The following is a 17,358-nucleotide window of genomic DNA, read 5'->3' as shown; positions in this document are numbered from 1 at the left end:
ATTTTCCTAGGGCTTGTCAGAACTGTTTTTCTGTTTTGCTGGGATCCTCTCTTCTGGTGAACAGCACTGCTCCAGTTATAGGTATGGTCCTCTGGGCAGTCTGCCCTTTCATCCTGTTCCTCCTGTCATTGCAGTAGTTCTGTGGAGCCACTGTGCAGAAGGGCCGTGGCCCTCTGGTGGGGACTACATTTTTCACAAGTTACATCTGCATATTCCCAGTCTTGCACAAGAGTCCCCCCTGGGACCTGTGGCACTCGCGCAAGCTCCCTCCTCCCCTGCATCTCTCCATACAAAGTTCTACAATATCTTCCAACTCCTTGGCTGGAACAGTCTTTCTCTGGTTAGTCTTCTATGTGCGTATGTAAAATCTCTGATGGAGCAGATTTTATTCTAGTCTTGCACTAATCAAAATGCCCTAAAACTGGGACCTTTTTAATGTGGTTCTCTCCTGTATGGGACACTTCTAAGTCTAATTTCTCAAATGTTGAGTTAGAAAACCCTACATTGCTAGTGTGGGCTCTGGCACTGCAGACAACAGAAAGGAGGGAAAAGCTTACATCCTAAGGCTGAGTTAAATAAAAAACAAAAACTAGGACCTAACATGTGCAGCAACTTTTGGCTCTGGGAGGTGAGGCCAAAAATGTCAGTTTTGAGCAAAAGAAAATCATTTGACTCACTAAAGGGCAGTAGGTGCAGGTTTAGATAGGAATCCTACACTATAGTACTATGAGGGTCGAAAGAAGGGATGAAAGGGATTTTGGTTGTTTACAGCTCAGCCTTAACTCCAGTAGTACTATTGTCAATGCAGATCTTACCTACATGTACATCATTAAACAAATAAGAGCTGAAGCAGACTTCTAATGCTGTCTAAATCCCATCTCAGAGTTCCCTTTGTTTCAGAGTAATCTGAGTCTAAGGATTTCTCTCCTTAAAGTAGCTGTGCTGATGTTAGCTGAGACAATTTTGGAAATATCAGTTGTATCTAGTATTGAATGTCATGTTCTCCATTGTCTCTGTGTGTAACTTTCTCTCATTGTCTACATTATACTCCCACATCCCCCCTTAAGATTACTTAACCATTGCTGTGACTGCAGTTCTGTAGTCATCAGTGCTGGGGTAGGGATTGCAGTGGTACCAGGGCTAGAGGTACTGTATAGGAAAGATCACACTAGTGGGGAAATGCCCAGGCTTAGTGTAAACTAGAAGAAACCCAGCTCCGTCATTTCTGCCTCCTGAGAACTTCTGATAAGAAGTGTGATCACATTTGTTGCTGCATAATTTATAAAATAAGAGTACATCAAACATTGATCTACTTCATATGTTAACCAAGACCTTCCCATTAAATTAAATCATTTAATCTTCCTTATACTTACTTACTCTTATTCCAACAGGATGTATCCATTAACCCTTCCTCTTCTCCTACTCTCCCCATTGTCATCTCAGTTCAGACTGTAAGCTCCTCAAACTGTGACTCTCTGCCCTATCTCTAATGTAAGGTGCCATGCACATCTATGGTGCTAAGTAATTACACACTCTACTAAAATAACTACTGTGTATTGTTTTCTTTGTAGTAAAAACAGGCAAGCATTTGCTGCTTATGGATTCTTTTCCCCCTCAACAAATATTTGAGCTGGTCTAGCCCAGGGAGTAGGAAACAGTGGTGGTGAAACAAGCAACTAGCATTTCGTTAAAGAGAATGCACAGCTGTATTCATGTCGTGCTATGGTTCAACAGGTGTAAAGTGAACAAGGAGGATGAGCAATTCTTCCCGGGGTGAATAGTTAAAGCTGAGCTTATTATGGGTTAATGGTTCCTCCCACATGTGTCACTGGCACCATGTGTTTTGACTAGAGGCTGGAAGGAGACTGCTTAACTGTAGCTCAGGTTTCTTTAAAAAAATTACTCTTTTTTTGTATATAATAGTTATAGTTTAAGCCTTATTTTTGGAAGGTAAATTACCTCTGTCCATCTCAGAGCCCTGTCATAGTTTCTGCACAGAGTTGTGACTGCTGGGCCTTTTACATAACCAAATCACCAGCTAACATTCAGCTGCCACTTTTCAGCAGTGTGAAAAACATTTGACTGGACATGAAGACAAAGTTAGGCCTTTGGGACTAAGTCACTGGCAGGCTGGAGCAAAATTCATCCATATAGGGGGTGTGTTTTGGTTTGGTTGTTTTAGTGAAGCCTGAAGTAACACCCAGCAAACCACTCTCACAGGGACCACCACAAGGTGAGTTTAAATTCAATGGTGACAGAATCCAGGTACTGAGAAGTTAAAAGTGCTCTGATCTCTTAAACACAAAGGAGAGTTGTTACAAGGTAAAACAAACTTTAATTTGATACTGCCTGACTTTATAAAATGACTGTCTCCTAAGGCAGGGGAGCAGCAGTTGGCATACAAGAGCCATTGTATTAGGCTCTGCAGTACTACAGCATTGGGATTTTGGACACCATAAATGTGTGAAGAAAGTGTGCAAAGGAGAAACTTAACTATATATGTTCCCCTTCTTCCCAGCTCCTGTATCTAATTTAGGGCCTCAAGGTTTGCTTGCTCCCTGGCCCTTCCTCATTTCTCCCACTAGTTAAAGTCTATAACAGCAACTGGTATTTAGGGTACTAAGGCTAAGAACAAAAAACAACAATCACGATATAAAAGCCTCTTTTAAAATACTCAAGGTATGTTTTTACCATTCCTTATGTTAAGAAAGCTGGAACTAGAGAATGCACCTTTTAAGAACTTTATTAGTAATGCATGAACAAACTGCATTTCAGTATCACAGCATGAAAACATCCTATTGTCTTTCTTGTATATAAATGATTGACCTTATCTACTGGAAGCCATACAAAAGCACATGCACCATGAGAGCACAGAGGAAGAAGGGATTTGAGAAATTAACATTTTTGGAGTTTGGTTCGTGCTATATCCTTAAAGATTGCTTTGAAATACACTCCAAGGTGAAACCTACTGCATGGAATGTGTGGTGCCTGTGCTTAGTCCTTTGCATGTAGTGCAAGGCTTAGCAAATTAATAGGCACCACCCTAAGTGAATGCCAACTTCCATAGGCCTGGAAAGAATGAAATGACTGCCTAGCTTACTGGCAACTGTAGACTCATTTACAGATGAAATACTGACAAATAAATAGGACTAAAGTTCACAAATAAACCTTTAGGTTAAGTTACTTCTGAGGGTGCCTATTACACTGCTACTCTTCAAGTCATCACTTTAATTAAACCCCCTTGCTTGATATGAACCAAATCAAGAAGAGCAGGTGGGTAAGGCATAGGCAAAGGCCCCAAAAACCCTCTACTAATGGATGGCAGCCCTTTACCTGCCATGTAATCTTTTTCATGCACAGGACGATGATGCAGGAGAGCTGGGTTCCAGTCCCACCTTTGACAAAAGCTTCCTGTTGACAGTGGAAAGGAGGTGCTGTGATTTCCCCCATCTATAAACTGTGTATTACCTACCTCACAGAGCTGTATCAAAGCTAAGAAACAAATCCATCTCCTGTGTCTGGGATGGGGGGGGAAGTCCAGAGGTGCTATGCAATGTCGGGGGGGTGGGGGCACAGAGGCACACACAGCTGGGCCACTCTCCCTGTTGCCACCTGGGTTGGGGACTGGGGGCAGCCCTATGCCATCTTCTCCAGACATTAGTCAGAAATAGGGTCCCTAATGGAGAAGCTCTGTCTTTTCCATAGCCTACATCTATTCTCAGTGCTTAGCCTGGTGCTGGGCACTAGGTTACCTTAGGGGTTGTTAGGCATTTTGAGGCAGGTGCTACAGCAGTACAAAGTACTGTTCCTAACACACAAGCACCCCATGTTTATGCAGGGGCTGGCCCTGTAGACCTATTTCTAGAAACTTTTGAAATCAAAAGTATCAGATTCAAGACTGACCCTCTCAACTGGTTTAACAAATGTTTTCAATGAAAAACAGTTTAGAACAGTCAAGTACAGCAGGTGGCAACACCACCTATTTAGCCCTACAAAAAGGCCTGTTCCTAAAAACAGCATAGGCAGGCTGCCTCATTAACTCCTGAAGTGCTAGGGCTCATATACTTGCTGTGCTAATGTCAGCCAGTACATGACACTGTGACCAATGGGAGATTAGGGGGTATCCGGAACCTTGGCCACACAGCACCTGTGTTCTGCTTGGGCTGACCCAGGTTTGTTCTGCATCTGTCATGTAGTTAAAAGACCAGCCTGCCAATGAGAAATTAATATACAGCCAAAACAAATGCAGCATCAGTTTAATAGTGCATAGGTCCCCTTTTGTGCACTTGCAGGGTGACTGTGGACTTGGGGCTTGTCTACACGCGAAAGCTGCCGTGGCACAGTTTGAAAGCTGCCGTGGCACAGCTGCAGCTGTGTCACTGTAGCACTTCAGTGTAAATGCTACCTATGCTAAAGGGTTCTCCTATCAGCGTAGGTCAGGGTTCTCAAACTGGGTCGGGACCCCATTTTAATGGGGTCGTCAAAGCTGATGATCGTAAGATTCTCCTACTGTTGGCCGGGCACCAGTGTGGGTTTAGACAGCAGGGAAAATGCCAGCGGCTGCTGTAGACTGGTGCTAGCCCAATGGTGGGAAAATTTGTGACAATTGTCAGTATACACAAGACCTTGGCAGCATTCATTTTACCTGCCTACATAATGGAAAGTTTGAAAACGGGTTGGGAGCCACCCACAGGAGAAATTGCTAATAATTCTTTAAGTTGCAGGGAGAAAAAGACAGTGATCTTACAGTGCAGTTCTTACAGCACCTGGAGATTCTTCTTGTTATAAAACCCAGGTTCTAAAATGCATTTTATAAAACTATAGGCCAGATTCTCTGGCCTATTCAGGGTGCTTTGTGCTACTCTAGAACTCAGCTGGCCAACAGAAGATTCCCTCTATCTAGAGGAATCCTCTGATGGCATGAGACTGGCAGCGAGGCTCCTACATCATCCTCCCACCACCCAGAATAGGGGCACATCTGGGGGAAAGAGAGGATGGGGCCAGGATGTGTCTAAGTCTTGGCAATCCCCCTTCTGGAATGGCCCCTTGGGAGACATAGGCTAATGAATGTAAAATGTAATGCTGGAGGCTGGCTGCAAAGCTGGTTTAAGACAGACCACTGAAATCTGGCCCTCAAAGTTGCCATAGGGATGGCAGGGGTTCTAACAGCATCAGCTCATCACCAGTACAAATACTGAAGGAAAGGTTTAACTTCCTTACTTCTCCCAAGTTCAGGTAAATGGGCTCAGACTGTAATAGGGTCTGATTTTTGAAGAGATAATGCAAGATCTATGGCTGTTTGGCTGTTTCAGTCAGGTGATCCAATGACACACACTAGCTGTTTTCGTATTAAGATATTTTTTGTTAAATATTATGGAAGGTCAAAAGCGTATTAGTGAAGTCAGAGGAAAACAAGAGAATGGACTGCATACCTGTGATTAGTATTAATAATTCAGCAGCTCAGTTTTAACTTAATGTTACATATCAAAGAAAAAAACAGCTTTCAGCCTTCTACATGGAAATGATTTATAATTTAATGCTAAGATAAGAGGGATGCTGTCGCACCAGAACATGCAGTTACAGCACCTTTCCACTACTCACTGTGCGATGTCACTTTCACAAATAAGATTAAAATAATAAAGACATTCCTAAATGCTGCACAGAACTTCTGGATTAAGTTTAGCATGATTGCTACCTTCATACTTGTCTAAAGTTGGATCTTCCCCCACCTCCCTACCTATAAAACATGCAGCCAATCCTAGAAGGGAGAATCAGAGAACAGACTGGTTTTTGGAAAATAAATTATGATGTATGTGTATTTTATTTTATTATTTTTTCTTGATAGCCTTCCATTTTGATCTTTGAAAGACTCCTGGTACCTCTCCCACAATGCACATCAACTACAGGCTCAAAAAAAGATAGGTTGCATGTAGTTATTTCAGATTCTGTAAAAAGTTCAGTGCAATTGATGCATATAGGAAGAGTTAAAATTATATACAGCTCTTCAGCTTGTGAGATGAAGGTTTTGGTAGGAATTGGTCATAATGTACTTTTCTACTGCTTAGTAGAAGCAGTATTTTAATGCAAAACATACTTTAATGTTTAGAGTCCAGTGGGTCACATATATAGTTATATTGCTATTCTAAAGACTATTTTGAGCTGTTTCATTATTTCATGTAGCCCAGTAAGTGCTAAAATCTTACTCATCAACACTGCCTGTGCCAAAAGATACAACCATTTGACTTTTGCAAAATTCTAAAAAGCAGTTAAAATTTGTCTCTATTAATAGTTTACACGTGAATAATTAATACACACGAAGGCTATGCTCCAAAGGCATTTTATTGTCCCCAGGTTTTTGGTTTTTTTTCAAATAAAGGACTTAATGAAAACCCCCCCATCAGCAATATTGTCACCATGAACGTTGAAAGAATGTTTTATACACGTAAGAGCTGCCACAAAGCCCTGTTTGCTACCTTCATTGCAGCTATTAGCAAGGCTGAGCTGGCTTTGAATTCTCAAGACCTCTTTTCATGTATAAAATACAAGACCATTGCATTGCTAACGACAGTTTTTTAACCCCCCTTTGGGTCTCCTTTGATGCACTTATACAAGTCCTAGTTTTATTAAACACAGTTAAAAAAAAAAGATTTTAAACACATTGAAATGAACTCACTGTGCTAGTCCCACGTTCTGTTAAACAAATTCATTTTAAAATGCCTATGGAGAGAGGCTCAACTTTAATAATATAATCAATATACATATAAATAAGACTCACTTCCTTTTTAAATCTTCATGGGAAAGTCAATTCCCATTGCTCAATGCATGGCAGCTTTCTAAATATTAATAAATATATTACAGATATTTACAAGCTTTTGTTTTTCTATTCTGACACTGATATGAATTTTAAGCCATAAATAGGACATTGTGGGCAGCTTCATAAGGTATGCAGGTGAAGTGGACTGGTCCTTGACACCTGGAATGAGTTGGGGACACTAGCACGAACTGTGAGGTGGAAAGCTCAAAATAGTCCACTCCATACTGATCCAGAGTGGACGGTGCTTCTTCTGCCTTTGCTTGAGAAAGAGAATTGCATTTCTGACTTTGTTTCCTCTGCCAAATTAAAGGCCAGAACATTGTACAAGGGTCTGTTTTCCTTAATATAGATGGAAGCAACCAGCGTGGGAAACCCCCCCCCGGAGAATGGCAGCTCTACGGCAGGATTCCCCTCTCCAGGTGCCTCTGTGTGCTACCATCGCACAGCCCTGGAGGGGCTGAGTCAGGCAGACGGGTAGAACTGGAAGCAGCCAGCCTTTGCACCCTGCTGCCCTCACACATTAGTGGACTCTTAAGTTGACGACCATTCAGTAGTTCACAGGACCATTTTTTGTTCTGTGCCTAGTACAACAGGGTCATGGCATGTGACTAGGGCTCCTAGGTGTTGCACTAATACAAACAACACACCTGAGTAATGATGCTAGAAGCAGCGTCAGCTCTCCTCTACAGCATCTGTGAGGATGCACTGATAGGGGAGAGAAGACCTCACCAAGGGAACCATGCTGAAGGGAGCAAGGATGTTGCACAGAGGAGTAGGCCTTCAGGGATGGCCCAGGATCTGCAGGGCTGGAGTCTGATTTCACTGCATTATGAGGCATTATGAGGCCATGGCTTCTACCACAAACCCCTCCCCACAGAAAGAAAAACATGCCAGATCCTGTGCACCCCTGAGAGCCTCAGACATCAAGGAAGGCATTTCCTGCTCCTGCAGCTTTTTCCAAGGGGCCATGGAAAGGAGCAGTAAATAGATGTATGGGGTGTAGAGGGGAATGTTTCCCAAGAAAAATTACAAACAGAGTTTAAAATAAAAGCCCCATGTGCTTCCCTGGCAGTTGGCCATCTGGTGTGAATACTATGCAAAACAGCAACGGAAAAAGAGGTGGGTGGGTGGGCTGCAGGGATTAATTTTGGCACAGAAACACAAGTGGCAAAAAAGTGCTACCACGATTGAGGGGCCATCATATGACTAACGGGGGATCTTTCATTATCCATTTCACATGAATTGCACTGTGCTACCCCCGCTATCGTAGGTCCTTAACTCATCAAGATATTGTAATTCCTTTAATGTGAAAGACCCATTGTCTTGAGGTCCCCAGACAGAGGATGTAACAGCTGGATGGCCCTCTGCAGAAAGGAAAGGGTTAAGAATGGGGACTCACCTATAACTCTGAACTTCCTCTGGTCATCAGTTCAGGCAAACCCTTAGCGTTATTACCTGAGACTTGCCGGGTGTGCAAACTGTCTGTTTATGTAAATACGATTAAAGGAAAGTGAGGCTGGGTGTGTCCCAGGATGGGTTTAAGGAGCCCTTTGTACAGGCCTTTCAGAACAGCGCAAACACACATTTACCTAATACTAGACTAGCTGCTGTGGAGCTATTACAGCTTAGCTTGCAAATATGCCTTGAAGGGGGAAATCCTGCACATTTGGGTGGCAGGGAGCCCAGCCTAGCGTGGAACTGGGGCAGCTCCACTGCACAGCAGGCAGGGATGGAATTCGGGAAGCCTGCGAAGGGGGTGTCAGTGGGGGGCTACTGCCCTCCCACACAGCAGGGATGGTGCAGCAGCAGTTGCAGAGTGGCTCTAATGCTACTCACTGGAATGTGGGAGCCAGACTCTGATCATCAACCCAGATCCTCTCATCAAGTCTAGGATTTGGCGCCTAGTGACTTTTTAAAATGCATAATATTTGGTTCAAGAGATTCTATTTTGTAAATATGTATTTAGAGTTTGAAAACAGATCAACCTTAATTGTATTACGAAAACCCTGTCCTTTCGAGCAGTTCTGAGGTATTTCTCATCAATCTCTAGTACTGAAATGTTAATAAATAGATCTGAATCTTTCCTACTATGATAGTATATAATACAGCACTGTACTAATATTAAATATCGATCTGGGTATGAAAAATGTTATGAAAAAATTACTGTGTATGCACAGTAGTTGATTTTCAAGTATTAGTAACTTGGTTGTGTTAACTTATTTTTAAATACCAAAATGACCTATCTCCATGTTATGGACTAAACTCTAATTATGTTTTAACTGCTTTAAAAACAAAACATTTGAATATAAAAAAAAAAGCAAAAAGCATGTGATGTTTGTTAACATTGTAACATTATTGAAACTTTTAACAGCTAGACTTTTTTCTCCGTAAGTTTGTTAAAAAGCAAAACAAGGTGCTCCTAATCTGAGACACTGTTGTCCCAAATTTCATCAGGATCCTAAATTTTACAGCCAAATTATAAACCCCTGAAAAATGGGATTTATAATGGATATGCTCCCGAACTTTTAATTATAGCAGTGCTTGTGTGTTCCACTATAATACAAATATACATATTACCCATACTTCCTCTCTGGGTAACCATGTTACATACTTTACAGGAATTCAGTTAAACTTAGAAGCCTCTCATTTCCCACCCTCCCCATCGAGTGCACAGCTCTATCTACTGCTAAAACTACTACTACCAAATATAATGATCACAATACATTCAAGATAAGGAATAAACTACTCCTACCTGCACAGGAGACACTTATAATTACACCGGGGGTTAGAAGTACAGCAGCTCAGGGAAAATGGCCCCCCATTTGGGCATACAGCCTATTCAGATATTTTGCACTAGAACACAGACATTATCAAGTTCCACAATGAACCATGATCTCAGGGCAGTAACCAGGGACGGCTCCAGGCACCAGCGCAGCAAGCGCGTGCCTGGGGCGGCAAGCCTCATGGGGCGGCCTGCCGGTTGCTGTGAGGGCGGCAGTCAGGCAGCCTTTGGCGGCGTTTCTGCAGGAGTTCCACCGGTTTCAGCAGTAATTCGGCGGCGGGTACGCTGAAGGCACAGGACCAGCAGACTTCCGGCAGAACTGCCTCTGAATCCACGTGACCGGGGCAGACCTCCTGCAGAAACGCTGCCGAAAGCTGCCTGACTGCCGTGCTCGAGGTGGCAAAAAAAAACAGAGCTGCCCTTGGCAGTAACAACAGCTGAAAGAAAGAGAATGTTGATAGCACTAGCAAAACCTTCTAGGTTTTGTGCTGTGAGACAATGAGACCAACAGCCCACACTAGGATTTTGGTGTACAACATGGCTCCATGTGCCATATAAACTACAACATGAACACTATTAGGTTGGTAATGCCAATATGACTTACTGCTTACAATTGTGCAAACATTGACACCTGTGTTAGATTTGGTTCTCCTTTAGGAATACAGTTCAGCTCTTGTCCTGAAAACAATTCAAGGAATGATAACAAACTGAATGCAAGTAAAGGCTTTCTATCTGCACAATGCGCGCGCACACACACACAAAGGCAACATTTTCAAATGATTGTTTCCTTCCAGTGCAAATGAGTTATTGGCTGACCTATTACATATCATTATCTAGAGAGATGAATGTAGAGTCTGTGGAAACCGTAGAGTAGCAAACCCTGTGATCTAATGCAAATTCAAGCTCATAAAGTAAAACGAAGGGAAGGACAGTTTCAGTGATCTTTCTCACGGATGCTGACCTCATGAAGACAAAAGCAAAGAAAAAGGCACAAGACTCAGATCTCATTGATAGTTCTCTCAGATGGGCAGTATTCAGAGGTGCCTGGTGATGCCATGTAGAACGACTGTGTTTTCCTTTTTAACCTGGCTCGTTTGTTGGCCAGAGAGAGGCTGCGCCGGCTTGAGCTGATGATTTCTGAAATAAACTTTTTGCAGTCCACACACACCTCCATGGTGCTCCAGTCCTCCATTAACTCTTTGGGAAACTGTAGATCTTCATTTGATTTATCTACTGACTTTGACTTTGTGGACAACCTGAAAAACAAAGAAACCGTCCCTTACTCATTATCATTATTTACATTCAGCACAGCTTTGGATACCAATGGAGACACCTCCCAAAGAGAAAGAATACACTATTCCTGTCCCAAGTCTTGCTGTCCCTGACTTAATGAGGGTGCAAAAAAGCAGTAAAGAAAGGATGGAGATGGGAAGACACGTCAATAAGATTACATGGTTGTTCAGTGAAGGCTAGTGTAAAGCATGATTTGGCAAAGAGAATTGTATGAATGACTACATGGATGTCTTAATTTGGCTAATTTGCATGTAGACACCCTGGCAGAAGTGGGTATTAAAGACAGACTTGCACACAGAGAGAGGGGTCCATGGATCTACATCCTGACCTGATCCAAATGTTATTTCTGGGATTAGCTTTAATAGCAGCCTGTGTTCAAAATGTAAAACCAAAAGATAATTTATTGCCAAAGCCAAAATGAAACAAGCCTATGGCTAGAGAGTAGAAAGAGTTTGACATGTAAGGGGTGAAAGTAACTTAAAGGATTTACCGGTACGCCGGAATCCTGAGCAGGGGGAATGGCCTCAACTGGATGAGGCGGGGCCTTTAAATCAAGATTTAAAGGCCCAGGGGCTCCGGCTGTGGCTGTGAGCCCCAGGGCCTTTAAATCACCCCCAGAGCTACCAGCTGTAGAGGCGGCTGGCAGCCCTGGGACTTAGGGGCGAATTAAAGGGCCCGGGGTTCTGGCCGCTGTTACTGCAGTGGCGCTCCGGGCCCTTTAAATCGCTGATGAAGCCCTGCGCTGCCGACAGGGCCCAGGGCTCCGGCAGCAGGGTTCAGGAGGTGATTTAAAGGGCTCGGGGCTCCGGCCTCTGCAGGGAGCCCTGGGCCCTTTAATCACCAGCCTGGGGAAGCTGATGCAGTCTGACGTACTGGCTCTTGCCGGTACACCGTACTGGCTTACTTTCACCTCTGCATGTGTAAGTCGTTGTCTAATAAGGGAGAATTTCCCTATTCAGTTACCAAGAACAGACAGATTTTTCATCTAAGGATCCATCTACACTAGGAAAAAAAATGTGAGAATATTTATCAGCTGTACTGATATTACTATCATTGTCAGCTATAGTAAAGACAGGGGACAGAGCACATTTAAAATATTGTGTCAGCAAGTCTTATGGAAGTAAATATAGTTTATATTTACTAAGTAGTGAATGAAACGTAATCAGGATGGGTTTTGTTCCACTAGAAATGTAAGGAAAACCCTCAATCTTTATCCAATGGAAAATGAAATTGGTAAGGAAAGACCTTTATCTTTGGGTCTCTAAAAAGATCTGACAAACATTGGAAAATTAAACTACAAAAACAGAGCCTAGTAGATTATGTCTCATTAGCAACTAAGAGACTGAGGAAAAGATCTTATGAAGAGCTGCTACCAGCAGCACAGCTGAAGTAGGACTGTCTCTTACCTAGACATGCTCCTAAGCGGCCGGTGGTGACTGGTGGAGGGTTTTTCTGGTCTCATAAAACTGTCTCCTTTCTGCAAAGCAGAAGGTCCCAGAGAGAAGATAGGAAGGGTGGAGTATGGCTTTGATGGCAACCGCATCTGTTACAAGAGCAGGAGAATGACAGTATGAAGTATCATTACCAAAGAGACAGCCTTTCTGAAAGGAACAAACGGTAGGTTCCTGAACTTACCTTTTTGCAACACTGTGAACATACAGGCCTGTGTAGAAAAGTAAAAGTCTTAATCATTCAGTGGAAAGAAATGTTATTTAAATAAGACGGTGGGGTGCATAGGGTTCCATATTTACTGCCTTATTAACTATCACCTTAAAGTTTGCTCAGTTTACAAGTAAACATTTTTTCTCCAACAGCCAATACTACCAACTCAAATGGAATCTGAAATTCTCTTTGTTCTTTCGAGTTCACATGTCACCCCCAAGTAATGAGGATTCTGTAGAATCTATCTCATTGCCTCATACCCATATGGGCTCTGCTGGGCTAACAGAGGAGCACTGTTACTGTTTTACTCTAAAACCTGAGCTGCTCTGAATCTGAACATATTAAGGGAGCAGATATGTTGAATAAGGAAGAGCCATTTTTACAGTCATTTTTCTGACCATAACTACATTTCAAAAACAAAACCAAATAACACAGTGAATTAAAATAGAAACCAGTGAGGTATGAATCCTAGTATTTCACTCTGAGCGAAAACTCACCTCTTACAAAACTGACAGGTGTAGGACCAGGTGAAGAAAGAAAACCTCCTTGTTCGACAACAGAAACAGAGCTAAAGAAATTGAAAACAGAAGAGACTGCAACGTTAGCAGTACAGTCCTGGAAATAAAATTGCATGCTTCTAACCTGGCCTTCGGTGAAGATGCACAGACTGAAGTTGGGATAGATTTATTTGATGAGTTTAATGTGCAGGAGCCCAGGGGAGGAAAAGGAGACACTGTAATTTTTTTTTTTTTAGTGATCTGTAATCTATGGAAGAAAAATACACTGGCAGATGGGTGCTCTCATATTAAATCCCCCTGGGTCACATGATGCATGATTTCCCAGAAGCTTTAAATTCCTTTTAGCTTGTTACTCATGAGCCTCTGAATGTCATGCCTAAGGCTCAAAAAAAAACCAAGAGTGTGAGATTAATGCATCCTGCTTACCTTTGGAGGACAATGGAGCCTTAAAATAATCCCACTTGCTTTAAAACTCGGAACATACAATTCAGCCAGGCAAAGGAGGAAAAAAATTCCTCACCCACTTTATTCTAAATGAATTAGAAGAAATTGTTGACATATTTCATTGTCTCTTTCATATATAAGGACCTTGGTTCCACACTCTTTATACAGGGAAAGTTTCTGTGACAGCTGTCTTGTTTTGTGGGTACCATTTTGTTTCCAGAGCTCCACTTTATATTGTAATCTTCATGTTGGAGTGCAACCCTCATGTTGTATTGCAATCTCCAATGTGGATTAGAGCACCCATTTTGTAGAGGGGGCTTCAGACCTAGTATAATGACTATATCTGATAAGCTGGCACAGAGCAATCCAAAGCCAGCAGTGCTGTTTCTTTCTACTGCCAGCCCAACCATAAGAAGAAAGATTATTTGCATAGAAGCTGAGACATGGTGGGGGTGGGATGCGGGGAAGGGACAGGACCTAACCAATGGGGTTATTTAAGTGGGAATACTCTATGTGAAGGAACTGTCTACTGTTACACAGGGCCGGCTCCAGGCACCAGCCCAGCAAGCAGCTGCTTGGGGCGGCCAACGGTGAGGGGTGGCACGTCCGGAGGTCTTCGAAGGACCAGCCGCCGAATTGCCGACGAAGACTGAAGCGGCAGCGGTAGAGCTGCAGAGCGCGATTGTGGTTTTTTTTTTTCTTTTTGCTGCTTGGGGTGGCAAAAACCCTGGAGCTGGCCCTGTTGCTACATGCCAGGAGAACACATTAAGGACAGAGAAGGCAGGACCAGCTTCTTGGTCTAGGGATTCTGACCAAACCCTGTACGCACAGGAAGGGTGAGATCAGACTGGGGGCTGTATTCAGGATTTTGTTTTTTCAAACATCTGTAAGTCGCTCATGTGCTTTGTTAAGAGTAAAGTGTCTGTGGTTAAGAAATTCCATTGCTAAGCCTGTGTTCCTTGTTTGCCTGCCATGTTGTCCCTCAAGGGGCAAATCAGGGAGCTCAAGGAACCCAGAGAGAGGTGGAACATATGTAACAATTTGGAACTTGGTAAGGCTGCGTCACTGGTTCTAGGGTCCAAATGGGGTCCCAATGCCTAAGAAGGGTAGCAGACATAGGGTCTGCACTTGGGAGCATGCTTGAGAAACCCAGGGCTAGGAACAGTGATCAGACACTATCCAGACCCAAAGCACTTAGAAGCATGTGGGAGTCAGCAGCTGGGTCCACTCACAACAGACTGGTGTCCATTCAGAGAAGGGAACTGGATTTGGTTGTGACAGCTTCCACTGATTTCAATGGGAATTTAAAAAAAAAAGATATTTTATATTGTAAAACTTTTATTATATCCTATTTTACCTGTAGCTCTGGTCTCTCCAGAAAAAAATATGAAGTAGCATGGCTGTGTGTATGTGTGTGTCTAGCAGCGCAGGCCGAGCAGCTGCTTCCAGCAGCTCCCATTGGCCTGGAGCAGCGAACCGCGGCCACTGGGAGCAGCCGCTTCCAGGAGATCCCATAGGCCTGGAGCAGCGAACCGCAGCCACTGGGAGCAGCCGCTTCCAGCAGCTCCCATTGGCCTGGAGCAGCGAACCGCGGCCACTGGAAGCAGCCGCTTCCAGGAGATCCCATAGGCCTGGAGCAGCGAACCGCAGCCACTGGGAGCAGCCGCTTCCAGCAGCTCCCATTGGCCTGGAGCAGCGAACCGCGGCCACTGGAAGCAGCCGCTTCCAGCAGCTCCCATAGGCCTGGAGCAGCGAACCGTGGCCACTGGGAGTAGCCGCTTCCAGCAGCTCCCATAGGCCTGGAGCAGCGAACCGTGGCCACTGGGAGCAGCCGCTTCCAGCAGCTCCCATTGGCCTGGAGCAGCGAACCGTGGCCACTGGGAGCAGCCGCTTCCAGCAGCTCCCATTGGCCTGGAGCAGCGAACCACTGCCACTGGGAGCAGCCGCTTCCAGCAGCTCCCATTGGCCTGGAGCAGCGAACCGCGGCCACTGGGAGCAGCTGCTTCCAGCAGCTCCCATTGGCCTGGAGCAGCGAACCACAGCCACTGGGAGCTGCGATCGGCCGAATGTGCGGACGCAGCAGGTACACAAACTGGCCCAGCCCACGAGGGGCTTTCCCTGCACAAGCGGCAGAACAAGTTTGGGAACCACTGGTCTAGGGGAGTGATGGGGGAAGGATGTTTTATTAAACTTAAGCTTAAAAAAAAGTGAGAGAGAGAGCGTAACTACTACTGTAAACGCTACTGCGTCTTTATGGAGGGTCAAACACAACTGTGATATTCCAATACTAATTTTTGATGTTTCCATATATAAACCAAGGAAACTGGCCCATCTGTTACTTCATGTAGGGAAAGTTTAGTTTAGTTTCTCCAATATAAATTGAAAGTCAGACTGGTCAATTACTAATGAAAATCTGGCACCTGAATTCTGGTTCCAACTCCTATTCTTTCACTGACTGGAATCTGTGTGATTCACCTCCCTCCCTAACAGCTCTTAGTGGATCAGCTGAAACAAGCATACCTTTCCTTTTTTGAGGGCAGTGTAGACATCTTTATACTGCTGGTACTTTTCCAGCTCTGCTTTCACCAGCACCTGACGAATGTGCATGACTTCCTCCACTGTCAGAGCCAGACATTCCACTGGGTAACAAAATTCCTCCTGGAAGCCAAAAATCTACATTACTATGTAACCCACCATCTTTTCAAGATTTCCGCCGAGAAAGCCAGCCACGTAATTAGTAACTTCAAAGAAAAGATTTCACAACCCAAAAATGGAATAGCACTGGCTGATCCATAGGCATCACATGAGTTTCATACCAACTAAGAGACTGATTATATGCAATTTTTTCTATGAGCTCTTATATCATCTGACACCTGTTTCCATTGATTTGATTTATTATGAATATTTGTTTTAGCCAATTACAATTCAATTTTATAATTTGAAAGGACACAAGACGATTTGATACATAGGTGTAAAAGATATTTCTTGGCACTGTTCCCTTTGATAGCATGTTTCTTAAAGACAAGCAGCTTCTCTGAGACTTTGTGGTGCCCAGAGTAGCTGAAGAAAGCGGTTAGTAGCCACCTCCAAAAGAATTTTTATTCAATGGTACCACACATTGGTAATCATGGTTATAATTAGCGCCTGTGAACAAAATCTAGACCAAAACTATAGAAAATGTATTATATGCAATTAATACACACAGCCTTCCTTCCCTCCAAGATGATAACACTGTCAATTTAAACTTCATTAAAATAATCTTAAAATATAAAGTTTGAGCAAAACAGTTAATCCATTGTTGTGTTCTTACTAGCAAGGAATTACACCCAGGCCACTAATGATGGAACTACTGCCCATCTGTGAAACGTCCATACACTCTGTGCTAGTGCATTTAAGAGAATAACAACCCTGAGCATATGGCCTCTAACTTTGGTACCACAGAATAAAAAGCCTCGTTCCCATTTGTAATCCAGCCCTGAGGTTGATTGCATGGTTCTAACAGAAAGACAGAACTGCTCTGGGAATTCCCATCACTTTTTGCTTAGTGCACCTGTAGCCCAGAGGGGCTATGGTGCCGAAGTGACACAGAAATTTAATGTTCTCTGAATAAATACAGGAAATCTCCTCTGTACACACAAAGAAACTGATGACAGCACTCTACGGATAGCTTGGAAATCTAATTTATAAATCAGAGTGCTCAATTTAGATAGATAGTCTTAAAATTCTGTTCTGACTTTCAATTAGAGAGAAAATATTTTGATCTCTGCTGCAGACCTGGCAAACATTAGCATTTAGGAACCACTGTATTTTAAAGACCTGTTGTCTTATCTACCTAGAAAAGGAAC

General features: G+C 43.4%; 1 protein-coding gene and 1 long non-coding RNA gene across 5 annotated transcripts in view; one reads left to right on the top strand and one right to left on the bottom strand.

The window, feature by feature from the left end:
* Positions 1 to 2,112: 2,112 nt before the first annotated feature.
* On the top strand, positions 2,113 to 14,114 carry LOC120398728. Its single transcript, XR_005594665.1, has 3 exons — positions 2,113 to 2,233; positions 12,378 to 12,506; positions 14,054 to 14,114. It is a non-coding gene; the product is annotated as an uncharacterized LOC120398728 (long non-coding RNA).
* The window catches only part of SPIRE1 (spire type actin nucleation factor 1), a 182,861-nt gene continuing 175,879 nt past the window's right edge, over positions 10,377 to 17,358 (bottom strand). For all 4 annotated transcript variants that reach the window (XM_039526302.1, XM_039526303.1, XM_039526305.1 and 1 more), the window contains 5 exons: positions 16,034 to 16,171; positions 13,049 to 13,119; positions 12,525 to 12,552; positions 12,296 to 12,432; positions 10,377 to 10,852 (listed from right to left, as the gene is read on the bottom strand). In XM_039526302.1, coding sequence (XP_039382236.1) covers positions 10,594 to 10,852; positions 12,296 to 12,432; positions 12,525 to 12,552; positions 13,049 to 13,119; positions 16,034 to 16,171 — 633 coding nt within the window. In that variant the 3' untranslated portion in view covers positions 10,377 to 10,593. The remainder of the gene's footprint in view (positions 10,853 to 12,295; positions 12,433 to 12,524; positions 12,553 to 13,048; positions 13,120 to 16,033; positions 16,172 to 17,358) is intronic.

The sequence above is a fragment of the Mauremys reevesii genome, linkage group 2 (assembly GCF_016161935.1).
Source record: "Mauremys reevesii isolate NIE-2019 linkage group 2, ASM1616193v1, whole genome shotgun sequence".
Classification (NCBI taxonomy): domain Eukaryota; kingdom Metazoa; phylum Chordata; order Testudines; family Geoemydidae; genus Mauremys; species Mauremys reevesii.
The sequence above is the reverse complement of the archived record's forward strand: the minus strand, read 5'-3'. Positions and strand labels throughout refer to the sequence as shown.